The 19915-nt window shown below is 40.1% G+C and overlaps 1 protein-coding gene across 1 annotated transcript in view; it reads right to left on the bottom strand.

Annotated features, from left to right (window-relative positions):
• CLVS1 (clavesin 1) overlaps positions 1-17805 on the bottom strand; it is a 175207-nt gene extending 157402 nt beyond the window's left edge. Inside the window, exons 1-2 of the mRNA XM_070802587.1 lie at positions 17627-17805; positions 1416-2043 (exon numbers count right to left, since the gene is read on the bottom strand). Coding sequence (XP_070658688.1) covers positions 1416-1870 — 455 coding nt within the window. The 5' untranslated portion in view covers positions 1871-2043; positions 17627-17805. The remainder of the gene's footprint in view (positions 1-1415; positions 2044-17626) is intronic.
• Between the last annotated feature and the right edge of the window lie 2110 nt (positions 17806-19915).

Genomic DNA, 19915 nt, shown 5'->3' with positions numbered 1-19915 from the left:
TGAAATAGGGTTGGGCTGGACGTTGATGAAGACTACCTTCCAGAAGAACACTAGAGATAGGTATGAGACAGTGGGCAGGTTATGTCCAAGTTGATTGGACTTGGCATACGAAATGTTGATCCCTCCTTTAAGTCCCTGGTGGAGTGAGTCCAGAGGCGGTGACTAATACTAATAATACAATTATTAGTATATAAGGCAAGCTTATACTTTCAACCAGCTGGACCAGAGACCATGAAAAAGAGCAGAGGGTGAAGCAGAGCAGGAGGTGAAGAAGATGAATTGTAAAGGGCTTTATTTTACCTTGAAGACTTGCAGGTCATTGAAGAATTTTAATGAGAGGAGTGACATAGTAGAATTTTGGGAGGGTTAATCTGATGATTATAAAGACTAAAATGGCTCAGAAGAGACTGGACCAGAGGCACGGAGCCTGTCAGAAGGCTGTCTGAATGATGCACGTGAGAAACGAGAACTTACACTAGGGCAGTAGCCATGGGAGCCAAGAGAAACAAGAGCCGGTTTTAAAAAGAAAGGAGAAGGACTCAGCAATTAACGAAATGTGAGGAGCAATGGCAGGGAGCCGTCCAGGGAGACACTCAGATTTCTGGCTCAAGAGACTGGATGGATGGATTGGAGAGCGGGAAAGATGATGCACTCAGTTTGGGACGTGTTGAGTTTGTAGTTCTTTATGGGACTTTTAGGAGAAATGCTCAGAGGCATTTGGGTAGAAAGGTCTGGCAGGCAGAAAAAATGTCAGATATTAAACTCATAGACAGGGTCCAAGGAATTATTTCATGTGTTGAAAATACTTGATTTAAAGCCATCTACTGAATCCACTTCTGTTGTTGTTACAGATGAGAACATGAAAGACAGACTATATGGATCTTCTAAAAGACCAGATTCCAGTTTTATGAAAATATATGGCCCCCTTTGATGAATAGAATAACTTCTGAGGTCTCTACAATTCTAACTTGTGTTCCTAAACATTGCTGTGGAACTGGAATCACCTTCTGATGTCAGTGAAAGACCCGTGGCCTTGAAATTTTCTTTGTGGATGAAGATAAAGACTGCATGCGTGCTTGCTAAGTAGCTTCAGTCATGCCTGACTCTGTGCGACTCTATGGACTGTAGCCTGACAGGCTCTGCTGTCTGTGGGATTCTCCAGGCAAGAATACTGGAATGGGTTGCCATGCCCTCTTCCAAGGGATCTTTCTGACCCATGGATTGAACCCACATATGTTAATGTTTCCTGTATCAGCAGTCAGGTTCTTTACCACTGGCACCATCTAAGAAGCTGGATGTAGAGAATATATATGTTTAAATAAAAGCCCATTATCCATAAAGGCTTGTAGCCCCAAACATGCAGTGACAATGCTTATGAAACAGAGGAACCAAATAAAGACACTATCTACATTTACCTACTCTGATCCCAATTGGCTGCGAACAGCAAAAGAATCTTCCTGCCGTAGTGATCACGGTTTTCCAACACTCCAGGGAACCCATCGATGAGAGCCCTCTTAATGCCAGGATCATCGGCCTTGAAGTTTTTGAACATGTCCAGATTTAGCTGGCGGTACTGGAAGTACTGGGCCAGGAGTCTGAAGGCATCTGCTTGGTGAAACTTCCTGGCTCGGAGAAACCTCAGGATGAAGGCATCATCTGTGCGTAAGAATCCAATGTCAGGCCTGGTGATGATCATGTCTCTGACTTGCTGGATATCCTGGTGTAAAACGTCTGGGTTTTCATTCAGTTCCAGGCGTGCTTTCTCTATAGTCTCTGGGCTGAGTCCAGCCTGTAAATGGGTCATCTTGGCCGAATCTCCTTTCAAAGTGCTTAATTTCTGATGTTTGGGAAGAAAAGAGACTGGTCCCATTCACGTGATGGTCTGCTGAAATCGTGGCCCATTCAACAGTCTTTTTACCACCAAGCTGCCACTGAAATAGACAAGCAGAGGCTCTTCTTTCTGTTCCTGGAAAATGGTTGGACATTCAGATTCTATGTGGTGGTGGCCAGACAGAAGAGAAGCCAAACCAAGGCCATTGCTTACTGCAAAACAAATACACACAAGAGAGATAAATAGATGATAGAAAGAAGGTCTGGGCAAATGACCTGGAACTCAGAAAAGCAGTATATTATGCTGTAGAGCTGATTAGAAGAATAAAGGGTATATATTATTTAAAATAGGGTCTTTGGTATAATTTCGTTATTCGCACCTTCAGTATGTAATGGGCTTCCCTGATAGTTCAGTTGGTAAAGAATCTGCCTGCAGTGCAAGAGATCCTGGTTTGATTCCTGGGTCAGGAAGATCTGCAGGAGAAGGAATAGGCTACCCACACCAAGTATTCTTGGGCTTCCCTTATGGCTTAGCTGGTAAAGAACCCTCCTGCAATGTGGGAGACCTGGGTTTAATGCCTGTGTTGGGAGAAGGGAAAGGGTACCACTCCAGTATTCTGGCCTGGAGAATTCCATGGACTGTATAAACCATGGGTTGCAGAGTCAGACACGACTGAGTGACTTTCGCCTTCACTTTTCAGTGTGTAATATGCAAGTCTTTGCAATACTTTTAGGAAGTTTTTAATGATACTGACTAATTAACAGTCTAAAGTCAGACAGCTTGCTTTTTTAATGAGTTACCCAAGAAAAGAGAAAAATCCTCCTCTGTTGCAGCCTGTTTTATGGGGCCGTTCACAGGCATTCAATCAGAGACATTAGGGCCTCCATTAGCTTCTTTTCTCAGTTTCTTTCACAGAAATACCCCCTTTTTTAAAGGCAGCCATTTGAAGCTTAACAGTGAAAAGCGGCTTTTAAAAGTCACCCTATTGTAACCCCATGGTACCTAATTACTCAAACTGAACTAAATGAACTGGAGCAGGGAGGGAAGGACAGGCTTATGGCTGGAAGCTTGACCTTCGATAATCCAATTCAACAGCAATGAGAGAGAGGCTCATGTGAGGACATTTCCCAGCAGTTTCACTCTTCTGCTGAGGACAAAAGGTCTTGGAACTCTTAGTTGTCTCCTTTCCTTGCCCAATATCCATACGGACTTCAAGGTCATTTTTTGGTATAACTTTTCTATTATCCTAAGATATTACTTTACTTATGATAATGATTAAGTTCTTTGTTTCATTTTTCCCTTGGTGAAATGTCTTTATTTTTAATTTATTTTTTATTGAAGAATAGTTGAATTGCAATGCTTTGTTAATTACTGTTATACAGCAAAGTGACTCAGTTATTCTTTTTCATATTCTTTTCCATTATGGTTTATCACAGGATATTGAATATAGTTTCCTGTGCTATGCAGTAGGACCTTGCTTTTTTTATTTTTTCCATTCTATATATGCCAGTTTGCATCTGCTAATCCCAAACTCCCAATCCAGCCCTCTCCCACCCTCCTCTCCCTTGGCAACCACCAGTCTGCTCTCTATATGTGATTCTATTTCTGTCTCACAGATAGGTTCATTTGTGTTATATTTTAGATTCCACATCTAAGAGATATCATATGGTATTTGTCTTTCCCTTTCTGACCTGCAATCCCAATCCTAGGCATATAACCAGACAAAACTATAATTCAAAACGATACATGTTCACAGCAGCACTTTTCACAGTAGCCACGACATGGAAACAATCTAAATGCCCATTGACAAATGAATGAATAAAGAAGACGTGGTACCTATACACCATTGACAAATGAATGGAAAAAAGATGTGGTACATACACAAAACTGAGTACTACTCAGTCATAAAAAAGAACCGTGAACTTCCAGATGTTCAAGCTGGATTTCAAAAAGTCAGAAGAACCAGAGATCAATTTGCCAACATCTGCTGGATCATTGAAAAAGCAAGAGAGTTCCAGAAAAACATCTACTTTTGCTTTATTGACTACACCAAAGCCTTTGACTGCCAGGAGCCGGCGTGAGGACCTCCACCCGTGGCAAAGGTCATGAGGAAGGAGGCTCGACATATGCAAAGGCAGGATTGAGCCTCAGGAGTCCCCCTGGAAATTCTTGAGCATCTACCCCCATAACCAGAGCCTGCCTACTTTACTACTTTGTGCTCACCTACACCTCTGACTTTACTGGGGGCTGTCCCCCACCACCTCTTTCAGAGAAGGAGTTAACTTAGAGCTCCAGTTAATAATAATTCCTGGGCGTGATAGGAGTGTTTCAACCTACAAACTCCTCTGAAGGTTCTCTAGCCTGCCTGACAGGCTTGTCTGGCCACATGTGATTGCTCATGGCCTCCCAACCATGAGAGGCACAAGATGCTTTAAACCTTCTAAAAACAGGTTCTTTAGAGAAGTTAGAAAACTATTAGTATAAGTATAGTGGGCTGATTAGAAATTGTATTGGTGAAGGGTTTTTCATTTGTTGAGCCAATGTTTCCTGCGAAGTCTCCACATCCCCTGCCCTTATACACATTAATGAATATATAGAAGAAATAAGTATTAACCTTTGATATTAATCACATTAGACCTTAGGCTAAGCAAATTCTTTCCTTAATTAAAACCCACTACACCCTCACCCTATAGGAATGTAACTTTATCTGGTACCTTCGGAAGGTGGCGTCTGTTTTAAGAATAATCACCTCTGGAGAAATAAGTGTTCTGGTTGACTGACCGCTGTCACAAGGAGAGGGTCATAAATTGTCAGCAGGCCCCCTGGCCAGAAGATGATGTAACACCCCTAAGACCTCTGTATACATTTGTGTGAAGCACCTGACTTTAATAAAAGTCAGGACTGCTGACCCCGCGTGACTTTGGTATAACATCTCAGTGTATAAAAACAAACCCTGGAAAATAAAGAATGGGGATCAGTTCCTCGAAAGACTGGTCTCCCCATGTCGTTCTGTCTCTCAAACTCTGGCTGAGTTTCCATCTGGAGCGCGGAGCCCGCCAAGCTTACTAATTTTGCCTGGGTTTCTAAGATCCGACAAGGGAGGCCTCAGTGTCTCCTCTCCTTCGGGAGAATGGAAGGACGCCTGCAGCCTACGTAAGTGGTGCAAACTTCTTGTCTTGAAGTTTTATTGGTTTCCTACGTAAACCAAGCTACTCAGCCTCTTTTCTCCACTGAATTTTCCTGCTGAGCAATCCTCATTCTATTACTCTTTATATCTCTAATTAATATCTAATTAAAGCCAGTGTATTTGCCAATGCCGTCTCTCCTTTGAATTTCCCTGTATCCACTGGGGCTGGACCCCGGCAAGTGGCGCCTGATTTGACTGTGTGGATCACAACTAACTGTGGAAAATTCTTAAAGAGAAGGGATACCAGACCACCTGACCTGCCTGTTAAGAAATCTGTATGCAGGTCAAGAAGCAAGAGTTAGAACTGGACATGGAACAGCAAACTGGTTCCAAATTGGGAAAGGAGTACGTCAAGGCTATATATTGTCACCCTGCTTATTTAATTTATATGCAGAGTACATCATGTGAAATGCCAGGTTGGATGAAGCACAAGCTGGAATCAATATTGCTGGGAGAAATGTCAATAACCTCAGATATGCAGATGACACCACCCTTATGGCAGAAAGTGAAGAGGAACTAAAGAGCCTCTTGATGAAAGTGAAAGAGGAGAGTGAAAAAGTTGGCTTAAAACTCAACATTTAGAAAACTAAGATCATGGCATCCAATCCCATTACTTCATGAGAAATAGATGGGAAAACAATGGAAACAGTGAAAGACCTTATTTTTTGGGGCTCCAAAATCACTGCAGATGGTGACTGCAGCCGTGAAATTAAAAGAAGCTTGCTCCTTGGAAGATAAGCTATGACCAACCTAGATACCACATTAAAAAGCAGAGACATTACTTTGGCAACAAAAGTCCATCTAGTCAAAGCTATGGTTTTTCCAGTAGTCATATATAGATGTGAGAGTTGGACTATAAAGAAAGCTGAGTGCCAAAGAATTGATGCTTTTGAACTGTGGTGTTGGAGAAGACTCTTGAGAGTCCCTTGGACAGCAAGAAGATCCAACCAGTCAATCCTAAAGGAAATCAGTCTTGAATATTCATTGGAAGGACTGATGCTAAAGCTGAAACTCCAATACTTTGGCCGCCTGATGCGAAGAACTAACTCATTTGAAAAGACCCCGATGCTGGGAAAGATTGAAGGTGGGAGGATAAGGGATGACAGAGGATGAGATGGTTGGATGGCATCACCGATGCAATAGATATGAGTTTGATTAGGCTCCGGGAGTTGGTGATGGACAGGGAGGCCTGGCGTGCTGCAATCCATGGGGTCGCAAAGAGTCAGACATGACTGAGCAACTGAACTGAACTGATAAGAAAGAATGAAATTAATGCTGTTGGTAGCAACATGGATGCAACTAGAGATTAGCATACTTAATGATTGTTTTAAGCCCCTCGGGCTTTTGTATCTAAATGGTATACAGACAAATGCTCACATTATTTGCATCTTTCTCATTTTAAATGTTTAAGCTCTCTCAGACATCAGTTTGGTCTAACCTAGAAGTACCAAAAATCAGAAGACATTAGGTTTAAAAAAACTTGGAGGCGTGTATTTTTTTCCCCTAGCTTTCCTAGATCAAACAGTATTTGCAATAATAGGCAGAACATTTACTTACAACATAATTATTAACACTTTATCATACAAAATAATTTTAAAGATAAAATGATTCTTTCAACTTAATTTAGGACTAGCTGTAATTTCTATAGGGAGATAATCACTTCATACATTTCTGCTTTATATTGCCTTTGTGATAGATGAAAATGGGTTCAGGTAATTAGTATTCATTTTCAAGAATGAATGTAGAATAGTAAAAGTTTTATTTATAAAACGTTGGCTTTGGAAAGTAATTTGTTAAAAGTAACATTTAGCTATGAAAGTGAGAAAATAAGTATAACAACGTCTTTATTCTCACTGATTCCAAAACTGAAGATAGTAAAGGAATATAGTGCTCTATGAACTAGTCCCAGGATTGGAAGAATGTTTAAAATCCATGTAGTTCAATGTCCATCTGATGTTAAAATTCCCTCTTTAACAACCTCACCACACTCTTTCGAAAAGTTCCCTTGTCTGATGTCTCCCTCTTCAAATTCTTCCCTGGACTTCCCTGGTGGCTTAGACGGTAAAATATCTGCCTACAATGCGGGAGACCCAGGTTCAGTCCCTGGGTCAGGAAGATCTCCTGGAGAAGGAAATGGCAACCCACTCCAATATTCTTGCCTGGAAAATCCCATGGATGGAGGAGCCTGGTAGGCTACAGTCTACGGGGTCACAAAGAGTTGGACACAACTGAGCAATTTCACTTCTTCAAAATCACCTCGATACCCACTGTGTGCTTCCTTGGTGGCTCAGATGGTAAAGAATCCACCTGCAATGCGGGAGACCTGGGTTTGATTCCTGGTTTGGGAAGATCCCCTGGAGGAGGAAATGGCAACCCACTACAGTATTCTTTCCTGGAAAATCCCCATGGACAGAGATCCTGGCAGGCTACAGTCCATGGAGTTGCACAGAGTTGGACATGACCGAGAGACTAAGCACACAGCATACCCATGGCAATCTATCTTGACTCTCACCAACCAGTGGCTGAGATGATCATATAGTTTATTTCCAAATTTAGACACCAAGAGGCACTAATAACAATAATACTGGGACAACAAGCAGAACTGGGGACAGTGCCGAGCAAACCCAGATGATCCCTCTACTAGTGCACGGCCTTTCTGTCGCTCCTGCCAGTGGACAGATTTCAGCACCCACTTATGTATGGGTGACCCCATTAGCATTTGATGTTGATGACTTCTTAAAACTATTTTCCCACTCTTTTCTGTAATTCCATGCACCCTATTTTTCTCCCAACCTCTGTTCATTCCTGCTCCATCTTCTTATGTGCTCATCACTTCTATGTATTGTTTTCCAGGGTCCAACCATGATTTAACCACCTACATGTGGGTGACTTCAGTCCATAGCTCTCTCCTGATGCTCAGGTGTACTCATATATCCAGCTGCTTACTGAACACCCCCACCTAGATGTCCCCTAGGCCCCACACACTCAATATGTTCAAAACTGAATTCATCATAGTTCCTTATCCTGAATCTGCTTTCCACCTCCCCCTCTTACTGACTGACATCATCTGTGTCATTTCCCACGCTGGAAGCCTGGGCGTCAACTATTATTCCATCCCCTCCCTTACTGCCCACATTCAGGCAATCACTTCCATAATATTTCTCAGATCTTCCCAATTCTTTCCATCCATTTTCACGGTCTTTGTTTAGACCACGTCACCACTCATCTGTTTAGTCCTGCAATATCCTCTCGATGGTATCCTTGCTGCCAACCTTGACTTTCCCTTGTCCATTCTTTGTATTAAAATTGAAATCTTCTCATGTGACTCCTTTTTTAAAACTAATTTTTACTGAAGTATAGCTGCTTTACAAAGTTGTGTTACTTTTCTACTGTATAGCAAAGTCCATCCGTTCTATGTATTCATATATCCCCCCTTTTTTGGATTTCCTTCTCATTTAGGTCACTCCAGAGCACTGAGTAGGGTTCCCTGAGCTGTATAGTAGGTTCTCATGAGTTATCTATTTTATACATAGCATCAATAGTGTACATATGTCAATCTCAATCTCCCAATTCATCCCAGCCCCCCACGTCACTCCTTGATCAGCATCAGTCAATAGCTTCCAGTTGTTCTAGGATGAAATATAAAACCCTGTGACATGGACCTGGTTTCCGAAACTCTGGTCCCCATCTGTGTCCCCAGACTCACCATCCATCCGTGCTGCCACACCAAGACACTTGTGGTCTCTTCCCTAGCCCTTGGGCCTTGGACAAAGATGCTCCCTCTGTCTAGAACAACCACTGACTGACTCCTCTTACCCTTAAGGCGTCATCACTGAAGGAGTCACCACCCAGGAACTCTCTCTCCCCTTCAGAGGTCATGTGTAGTCCCCTCACCCTTACCAAAATGACACTTATCACCAGTTTCCCTTTCCCTCCTTACTCCAAACTCCTCACTCAGAATCTCCCTAATTACCTAATCTTAATCATTTGTGTTTCCCCAGCACAGTCTCTGACACACAGAGGGTTTGTGCCATGCGCAGAGACTCTACATTGTGTTTACTGCCTAGCCTCAGTGTCTGGGACAGTGCCTGCACTAAGTAGGCGCCGTATGTATACATCCATATAGAACAAATGCATAAAGTAGTCACAATGTTGGTTCACTGAGTGAGTAAGTGGTTTCCCCTTCTGTTTCTGTACCTCAAGGAATGTTTTCCTAAAAGGTGTTGCAGCTGCCTTCATTTCCCTCCTTATATACAAAGTAATTTGTTCCTAGAAGAAGTTAGCCTAGGCACATTGTACTTCAGATCTTTGCCTCTTTGAAGCATTCTGGGTGAGGTTCAGGGTTCCAACCTTGGCACAATGTGCTCAGAGTACAAAGCACAGCAAAGGCTGGTCCCTGACAGAATATTTAAAGCTGCTGGGAGCAACTTCCTTACCTTACAGTTCAGAGAACTCAACAACGTTTCCAAGATAAATTACAATGGGTTCAGGGGGAGAGTTGAAGCTGCATTTTTCATGGCCCACATCTACACATAGTTATGCCTCCAATCTATAATCTCTGAAATAAATTTGCTCCGCTCTATATCTTTATTCTGTGCTCAGCATACAGTGAGAGTTGCTGGAGAGAGTGCCCAAGCCAGGGTCACCAGTTTTCATGCTTAGGATGAAATAGACATTTTCCATTAAAGTCAAATCCTTCAGTTCAGAAATCTGAATAGACTTCTACTTAAATAATAACTTCCATCAATAATATTTAAGGTACTAAAAATACTGTGCTATACAAGAATGTTCTTCAGATATAGCATTTTTAATTGTGATATTTTTTGTTCACACAAAGGATTTGGTTCTCATTCAATGTTTCTGAATTGGTCAAACAACTATAAAGAATACATTGGACTTGATATCACCTGAAGAAGTCAGAGTGGTTTTTGTCCTGGTGGTATAATAAGAATTGCTTTAATTTGGTATTTATTATCACTGTGTTTGTTATGTCCCAGACACTTGCGTACTCTAATTTTTTACATGGTATATTATTTAATTCTTGTGCTGTGTGCTAAGTCATTTCTGTTGTGTCCAACTCTTTGCCACCCCATGGACTGTAGCCCATCAGGCTCCTCTGTCCATGCAATTCTCCAGGCAAGAATACTGGGGTGGGTTGTGTTTCCTCCTCCTGTTTGGGGATCATCCCAACACAAGGATCCACGGAACCCACGTCTCATGTCTCCTGCATTGGCAGGTATGTTCTTTACCACTTGTGCCACCTGGGAATTTACTAGCTCAATTTTATGAGATGAGTATATTATTGTCCCCATTTTTCAGATGAGGAGATAGGCACAGAAGATGGTAAATGACTTTCCCAGAGTTACACAGTTACCAAGAAGCAGAACTGGGTTTAAGCTTATATTTCTAAAGTCCCATATTCCTTACTATGGTGCTCTTCTATCCTTATATATAGCAGAGAGGTTCTAATATTTACTACTTAAGACCTCTGTCACCTTCAGCTAGTTACCGTCACTCTCAGAACCTTGCTCTCCTTTCCTGAAATCCCTTCCGGCCTTACTCTTATATAAGCTTAAATATGCCTATGGGGTTAATAGACAGTTTTAGGTAGCCTAGCATCTGACTGTACAAATGTGCGGTTACCATCTTGTCCTCATTTTTCATTGGCAGATGGACTATTTAAAATCTAGCTATCTGTGACTTTTCAAGCCATCATTGATTTTTGCTTTCTTTATGTATGTTCCTAGGGCTTGACACTGGGAATGACAAGTCAGAAGCCTTGACACTCTGTTTGAAGGACTGATACTTTGGCATTCCTAGTAGAGTCCCAAGCGTGGCCCAGGTATTGAAATGTGTTTGATAACGTCAAAGGGACACTTTTGGTGGGTTCCTATGAGCCTCAGAAACTCCTCTTCCACTTCCGATTGGGTCCTAAATGATTCTTTTGTTTAGAGATTGTTCCAGATACACGAAGAGTAGCTCAGTACAGTCTCTGAGGAGCCCATGGTAGGAGTTTACTTCCGTCTCTAATCCATGCTTTTTCTAACAAGCTAGAAATTCAGATAGTGGTATTTTTGTATGAGGAGGAGAAAAGAAGAGTCTTCATATGATGATATTTTAAATCATGGCATCCGCAGATTCCAGATTTATACTGCATCTCAAATTTCCATTAGAAAAAAATATATATCTGTATATTTCCTCATATAGAATTCAGTTTAAGAAAGTGTATTTGCCCATAAACACACTTATAAACACATACCGTAGTCTTTATGCACCAAGGAATCTAGGTGGAAAATCATTTCAGAAAGTATAATTCAAATAAAATCTATTTCAGTTACTTTATAATCTATTATTCTCACTTATTTCATTATCTTTAGAAACATACATTAAATATAGTGGAAACAATCAGAATAATAATAACCATGTCTTATTTACAAATATGTACATATGCATAAGTATTATTTCAAAGCATTTTACATCACTTATCTTTTTTCATCATTACAATGATCCCACAATAGGTGGAATAAAGATAATTCCTTAGGAGATTCTGAGAACCATGTGAAATGATGTAGGTAAAAGTGCTTTGAAAATGAAAAGCTCTGGTTTACATTTACTGTAATATTCTTGTTGAAACCACACTTTTAGCGTGTCCAAGAAAATAAAAAGATACTGAGCTTAGAACACCTAACACCAGGTATTAAGTCAGATAATGAGCTAGTGTTAAAACTGAGGGAAAAAACAAACATGTGTTGACTATTTGTTACATACCTTGGACTTTGATATTATGTGGTCTAATCTCCACACAACCTTTAAACCTGGATTATTACTCATCAGATAAAATGATAAATATGAGATTTAGGTAGAGTAAGTATAGATGGAAGAACAAAGACTCACCCAAGTCTTCCTGACTTGAAGATCATGTTCTGTTCACTGTCCAACCCTGACTCAGAAAAGGTGCTTTTTCTATACCAGCCTGGGTACTAATGCTCTCGGGTTCATTCTCACAATAGGCACAGACCTACACCCCATCAATCCTCAGGAAGAGTGATTAAGGGGTGTGGCCAAATTGGGAAGAATTTGGGAATTTGACCACAATTGGCCAAATTTGGGAAGAAACAGTATGTTGTTGTCATGACCAGAAAGATGAAATCTATAAATTCTAAATATTATTTGAAATATGAGAACATCAATAACAATGAACAAAACATCAAATATCTATTGCTTCGGGATGTTCTAGGTAATACAAAGAACAATTTTAAGTACACATAGCTTTATATTAATACAAATGTAAGATTAGAAACTATACCTATATTTGTTTTGTGAGTTTCTCTTCTAAGAAAAAAATGAAGAATGAACCTCAGTGATAAAACTTTTCACTTGAGAGTCTAATTAACTACCTCAGCCATCAATAAATGTGAAAGATATGTTTCAGAATTTTTAGTGTGTATTGAATTAGGTGAACACTTATGGATCTTCACCTTTCTAAATTCTCACTTCTACTTTTTTCATGGAATATGCATTTCCCCCTAGAAATGCTGAAAGGAATTTTTACACTGAATAACATAAAAATAGATCTGGCTGATAGATCAAAACCAAAATCAAAAGTCACAATGAGCAAAAATCTTTTTTTCAAGTACAATTCTATTTGAAATCTTTCCTGAAAGATAACATGCTTCCTTACTGCCAATGGAGCCTATATTTAAATCTCAGAGGTTGGTTGATTACAACATTCGATGGTGCTGACCAAGAAGGAGTCTGATTTCCAAATGATGAATTTCAGATTGACCATTAGGTTTCCCTGGTGGCTCAGATGGTAAAGAATCTGCCTGCAATGCAGGAGACCTCGGTTCTATCCCTGAATTGGGAAGATCCCCTGGAGAAGGGAATGGCAACCCACTCCAGTATTCTTGCTTGGAGAATTCCACGGACAGAGGAGCCTGGCAGATTACAGTCCGCAGGGTCACAAAGAGTTGAACATGACTGAGAGACTAACACACACATTAGTGCTTGTAGGACTTGTCTGCATAAGTAATGGCAAAGGAACACAAGCCCTGTGAGTAATAAATTGGACACCAGTCCATTGACTCTCTATCTAACATTCACCAACTTGCAGAAAAGAGCTATCTGTACCAGGGGCAGGCAAGTCATCTGGAAGGACAAAGGGGAGACCTTTAATCATCTGAAAGTGTAGTATGGCTAGAATTTAGCCTCTGGCTTATGGTCAACGTTCTATCACCTTTAGCTCAGTCCTACCCCAGGGCTTACCCTTGCCACATAAATATTCCTTATATAGAATCCCTTGGCTCCCTTTAGAATAGCAACTAAGCACACAGTCATCTGTCCCATTTGGTCTTGCTCTTAAGAAAGAATAAAAGTCAATTGGAATGAGTTCTATCAGAGTAGAGATGCTGAAAAGTGAAAGTGAAAGTTGCTCAGTCGGGTTCGACTCTTTGCGTCCCGAACTTCTACCCACAATAGATGCCGGAGCAGAAATAGAACAGACTGGGACTCAGATGAAGTGAACATGCTTGACAAAAGATGGTGTCCTGTTCTAGGACAATCTATAAAATTGTTATCCTTTTAGTTTGCCTTGGAACAAGTAATACAAGGAGTTAAAGGGAAAGACAATATGTAAGGAAGGAATGAGGTTTTTCAGCCTCTTTATTGTGTTAGATAGAAAAGTTTTTAACTGAAGTAGTGGCAGTTTGTGGTGTGTGCACGTGCTCAGTCATGTCCAACTGTTTGCAACCCCATGGACTATAGTCCACCAGGTGCCTCTATCCATGGGATTTCCCAGGCAAGAACACTGGAATGAGTTGCCATTTCCTTCTCCAGGGGATCTTCCCGACCCAGGGATTGAACTCGTCTCATGCTTTGCAGGTAGATTCTTTACTGCTGAGCTGCCTGGAAAGCCCACACATTAGACAAAATGCCTTTTAATTACAGAGCCTGGGATTGGCATTCCCAACTGCCACAAATTCTCTCTTATTTCCTCCAGAGCTACAAAATAGTGAACACTGTATACACTATGGACTTGACACATACACAGGTATGGAACTTTATATAAGATGTTTGAGCAATAACACAGACTGAATTGACATGATATAATTTTTAGGGAGGGGCTTCCCTGGTGGCTCAGACTGTAAAGAATCCACCTGCAATGTGGGAGACCTGGGTTTGATCCCTGGGTTGGAAGATCCCCTGGAGGAGGGCATGGCAACTCAATCCAGTGTTCTTGCCTGGAGAATCCTCATGGACAGAGGAGCCTGGCAGGCTGCGTTCCATGGGGTTGCAAAGAGTCGGACATGACTGAGCAACTGAGCACAGCACACAGCACAATCTTAGGGAGAAGAGATGGAGAAAGTTGTATGCACAGTATCTGCAAAGTGGGTATTTAGTTAAAAGAGTCCAGAAGACAAATGTGGATCATCTCAAACACATATGGGGAAATTCCTACTGGTTCAGAAGTCAGGAAGAAGAAAAGCTCATAGAAAACTAGCCTCCCACACAGACATTTTCACATGATAATGGGTCTATAAAGGGGGAGAATAGGGTTACCTGGCCAGAGACAACATAATAAAAGGGCTGTGGAAGTCAGCAGATGTAGTTAAAAATAATAAACTTATTAGCTGAACAAATGAAAGCCTTTTTGTGGAGAGGAGAGTGACCAGTTGATTCCCATATCCATGAAGTTTCAAGCCAGAGAAGATAAACTTCCATTAAGCTAAGAAAAACTTGGATTGAAAATTAAGCAGTTTTCTCTAGAGAAATGTAACACTTGGGGCTGACGTTATAGGCTACAGTTTTAGAGTCATTCATACTGTGGATCTTCTGAAGCTTATTCTTGTAAAACCTGGATAAAATGAATAATAATGGAAAGAATCCAAAATTGGAAGAAAATGTAATGGGGGAGAAAATCTCTATTGGCTTGAGGGGTATTTCTGAGCTGACTGCACGTGACCAGATTTCATACTTTGTAAACACACTCATCTATGTTACCTCGTTTGGGTCATTGTGTAACAGGAAAGCAGAGAATATCCAAGTGAGCATGGATCCATTTACTAAGGATGGCTCTGCTGGAGAAACATGTAAAATCATTAGTAGACTCCTCAAGGCTACAAAGGTGTCCCTTTGTAAAGCCTGCAGAAATGAGCAGACACCACCCATTCTGAAGAGTTCTAGATCCCCCCTTTTGGAACCGAAGCCCCTTCCAGCTTTATATTCCATGACTCTAATAGGATACACCTCTCTGTGAACATGTCTGCAAATGTATGATGCCACTTTGCTGGAAAATATGTTTTCTGTTCACCTTTAAATCCATCATATAAATGAGAAAGTTGTATTTGTAATTATGAAAAAAAGCAAGGTAGCACTTAATAGAAAAGAAGGGAGAAGCCAGGATAGTGGCACTCCATAAAAATTAGTAAACTCGGTATAATATTTAGTCAAAGAAAGGCATCACTTCTGAGACAGATGCCTGTAAATCTCACTGAAGCAGCATTGTTTTGCAATTTCCCCAGCCCCAGGAAATTGTATTAGGTACAGGAAGAAGTAGCATTGAAGACAGTCGATTCCTGGCCTGAGTTTCTGGTTCAAAGCAGCTAGAACTGGCTATATGTACACTTTTTAAAATTGCCTGAGTGGAACCATTCTTTGCAGAAATATAAGGGAAGGGAAGGAGTTTTAAGAATCTGGTTGCTTGGGGCCCTGAGGGGTCCAGTTTACAGTGGATATTACCAATCTAAGGACAATACATGGATGACCAGATTTTCTTCTTCCCTAAAATCCATTTCACCAGGTATTTTTGCTAGTTTTATTGATTTGAGTTCAAAAGTGAGCCAATTTTAGGTGCAGATAGAATTAATTAACAGCAGTAGACAGCTTTTGACAAAATACTACTATTCCTCATTTAAGAAGAGTATTTGGTATGATTTTTTCCTCAAAACTTCTTCCAGCAGATAGATACTTGTTTCTGAGGATTTTTTTGTTTGTTTGCTTGTTTTACAATGCCTCTGATGATGAGCAAGCTGATTTAGACACGACTTGCTGCTTTTTCTCTTTAAAGAGACAGAATAAATGTATAGGGGCAATTTTTAATCAACATTTACTGTGCTCTGCTTTAAACTTGGTTGTTACTTGTGACTGACATTATTGCCATATGCAAATATGATCCATCTCTTTTTTAATAAAGATGTTGATTTTATGAAAAACAATTTGCTTTAAAAACCCAACATTTTACTGTTCAGTAATAACTAATTAAATGAGTACCCACCAAAAGATTCTTATTTATGACAGGCTCAGGCACTTATTTTCTGAGATATGTTGGCTCTTATAAAACAGATGAACCCGGTTAAATCAAAGAGGTGCTAGGACTTGGGTTTGGACCTTCAAGATATCCGAAGACCCCAGCTTCCTTTCAGCTGAGAGAGAAAATCTTAGTACTCTAAAAGCAGAACCTGGTAGAACACAGTTAACATAAAATGCCTTTTCAATTTTTTTCAGTCTATTTATTACCCTTTACTATTATACGAAAATTGTGTTATCACCTAATTACTGAGAAAGCACACAAAAATCTCGCCTTCCAAATCTGACTCGGTCCTTGACTAGGATGAACAAAGCCAGACCATCTGCTCTGAATATCATTACCACTTTGGCCATTTGGGCAAAGGATCTATCTTCTCTGCTTCAAAAAGAGGTTTAAGATCAGAAAATTGAAATTAAATAAGTAGACAGGAAGAGATATTTGGACAAATAACACTTTCCAACAAAAGCCCTATTTGTTAGGTTATTATCATCATCATCATCATCATTTTAATTTTCATTCTAGCCACAGAGTTAACCTTTGGGGTCTCCATTTTACAAGACATTTTAGTAAAAAAAAAAAAAAAAAAAAACTTAATTCTGGAGTTTCTGCCATAAACGCTTAGGAAGAAAACTGGCATGTGGGTGAATGTGAGTCATCAGTCACCCCCACCCTGCTTCCTGGTGATTCTCCATTGGAAAACCAGAAACTCGGATTGAGTGTATACATCTATTTCACCAGAATAATACTATACCCCAGGCCATGTTAATTTCCTGAACTAAACAGTCCCTAATCTGCTGAAAGGCAGCTGGCTAACTGCTGGTGTCTGGCAAGTACCCCATCTGTCCCCCTGCCTGGGGGCTCTCTCTCCTGTCTTCACTTTCCCTTTCTCTCAAGCAGGCGTCTCTCTTTGTTTTCAGGGCTGTAGTCTACCTGAACTTTGCTTTCCATGCCTGAAAACTTGGGCTCTTTTCCTCTATCCTGCGGACCTCCGGCTTTGTCTAAGTGACAAGACACAGTTGTGTTGACGGTAGTTACGGCGCTGGTGATGGTGGAGATCATGACGGTGATGGTGGAGATGGGGGTGCTGATGGTGTAAGGAGCGCAGGCTGAGCGGGCGCCGGGAGGAGGATGGACCACGGAGGCGGTGAGAGTGGGGTGCGAGAGGGATGGTGTGCGGAGGGATTGCAGGTGGGAGCTGTCCACGCACCGAAGTGCTGAAACGCCGCAGCCATGGCATCGCAGGAGCGGGGAAAGGCGGGGAAGCGGTGCAAATACAGAAGGGAGAAAAAAAGGCAACAAATACCTTCACACGGCCGCCCAGCCTTGCTTTGGTAATGTGTTTCTGCAGGTGTCCTCGGTGCTGAGCTGAGTGGGTGAGATCCCCTATTCTGGCAGGTTCGGGCTCAGATTTCTCTAGAAAGCTGTGAATGAGAGCCCCGGCTCCAAGGGGCTGTGATTTTTGGTAGGAGGCGTGTGCGCCCGAGACTCTGTCCTTCTATACGGAGCTTGGCTTTCCCCTGGGTCCTAAATGCCTCCACACCCTTGCTCTCCCCCGAGGTTCCGTCAAGACAATACGGAGAATTATTGCAATTTTACAACATGTGGGACAAAAAGTACTTACCATTAATCACCCCCTCCCGCTTCCACACACAAAACCTTAAAAACAGAACCTTTTAAACAAATTAACTCAAACGCTGAAAGAGAATCTGTGTGTGTGTGTGTGTGTGTGTGTATAAATGTAACAGATGAAAAAGTACCACAAACCTATGGGGAAAAGGATGGATTATTTCATTAAGAAATTGTGGTAAGAAAATGAACGATTTGGAAAAGATTCAAATTAAAGTCCCATCGTACCAAATTAATTCCACCTGGATTAAAGAGCGAAATAAAGTAAAATTTAATAATAATAAAAAAAAAAAGCTGGAAGAACATGAGAAATATATTTACTGATTTCAGGATAAGGAAGGCTTTCTAAGCACCAGAGGAACAGAAGGAATCATAAAGAAAAAAGGGCAATAAGTTTGAGTGCATAAGAATACTTTTGAATGTTAAAAATATCATAACAAAGTAAATATAAATGACCACTTGGAAAAAATTGCAACAAATATGTTTCATCCATAAAATAACTCACATATCAAAAGAAATATACTATCAGTCTAAGATTAAAAAGGAGAACAAACATACAACAAGGAATTCACTAAAGAAAGGTAAATGCATTGTAAACCTATTTTTTTCATCAACCTCTCTTATAAACACAGATATGTAATTTAAAATAGTGTAATTTTGATTGAGGGTTTAAGTCTACTCAATATCTCATATTGTTGAGATAATGATGAGGAAGTGCCACCTTTCTATAAATCTATTTCCAAACATACCTTGTGTCATAAAATATATATACATTTAGACCCAATGATTCTACTTTATGCACCTTATCCTGGGGATATAATCAGATATGCATATAAGGATTTATGTACATACATTTATTTTATGACCATAGAAATTGTCAAAAATAATAAAAGCATCACATTTTTGTATATAGCCTATTATGTTTGAAGCTATTAAAAAGGTATTTTGAACACTATTATAGACAAAGAAACATGCTTGCAAAATGGTAAGTTAAAAAGAAGCAATACCAAATACAGTTACCCCATTAAACAGTTTTCATATTTACTAAAAAAAAAAAGAAAAGAAACATTAAATATCTTAATGCAGTCTTTTTAATCATATATTTCATAGAGATTTAAAATAGTCATAATTCTTCCAACTCTGGGTATAGGATTTATTTACTTCTCTGTTTAATATCTCTCTTTCCAATAGAATATAAGCACCATGTGGTAGAAAATTTGTCTGTCTTGTTCACCAATGCTTCCCAACCACCTAGAAGCATGCCAGAATGTCACATAAGTTCAATAAATATTTGAGGAATAGAAGAATGAATGAATGACATAACCCCTACATACAGATATGCTTTTAAAGTTTATAGAGCTATGAATTTCGTGTAGAAAGTTATCTAGAAAGGTATAGTACAGCAAAATGATCTGAGGTTGTTGCTGAGTTTTGATCACGTATTAGCTCAATCAAAGGGAGATCTTCAAAGGTATAGTTAATCATGGACATGACATGCAAACTAGCACCAAATGGAAACTTTTTAGGAGAAAAAGGTTTTCTCTAATTAATTTGCAGTCAAATACTGTTCACTTCTTCTTGATCATGATCTCTTTAAAAGCTTTTTGGACTTTCCTTTCTTCTGTAATGCTAATGTTAACTATCCTTCTTCTCATCTGTTTTATAACCAGTGATGGGAATATAAGCCAAGACCTAAGTATTTAGTTAGCCTATGACATAAGACTTTTTCAAAGTTCCAGATGATTTTGTCTACCTTTGCTCATATGGTGTTCTCTTTCAGGTTTTTTATTTTTTTCCCACTATCAATTGTGACTTTTGAATGATATTGGTAATAACCTCGCCAAGTTTTATTTGTATTTGTAGAAACAAAATCATATATGTGAGTTTGTGTGTACTTCCCTTCCTGAGAAATCTTTAGAAGAAAATTCTCCCCACTTATAAGAGGCTGAATCATAAACCCAGAGTA

The sequence above is a fragment of the Bos indicus genome, chromosome 14 (genome assembly GCF_029378745.1).
Source record: "Bos indicus isolate NIAB-ARS_2022 breed Sahiwal x Tharparkar chromosome 14, NIAB-ARS_B.indTharparkar_mat_pri_1.0, whole genome shotgun sequence".
Classification (NCBI taxonomy): domain Eukaryota; kingdom Metazoa; phylum Chordata; class Mammalia; order Artiodactyla; family Bovidae; genus Bos; species Bos indicus.
This window is presented reverse-complemented; position numbering and strand designations above follow the sequence as displayed.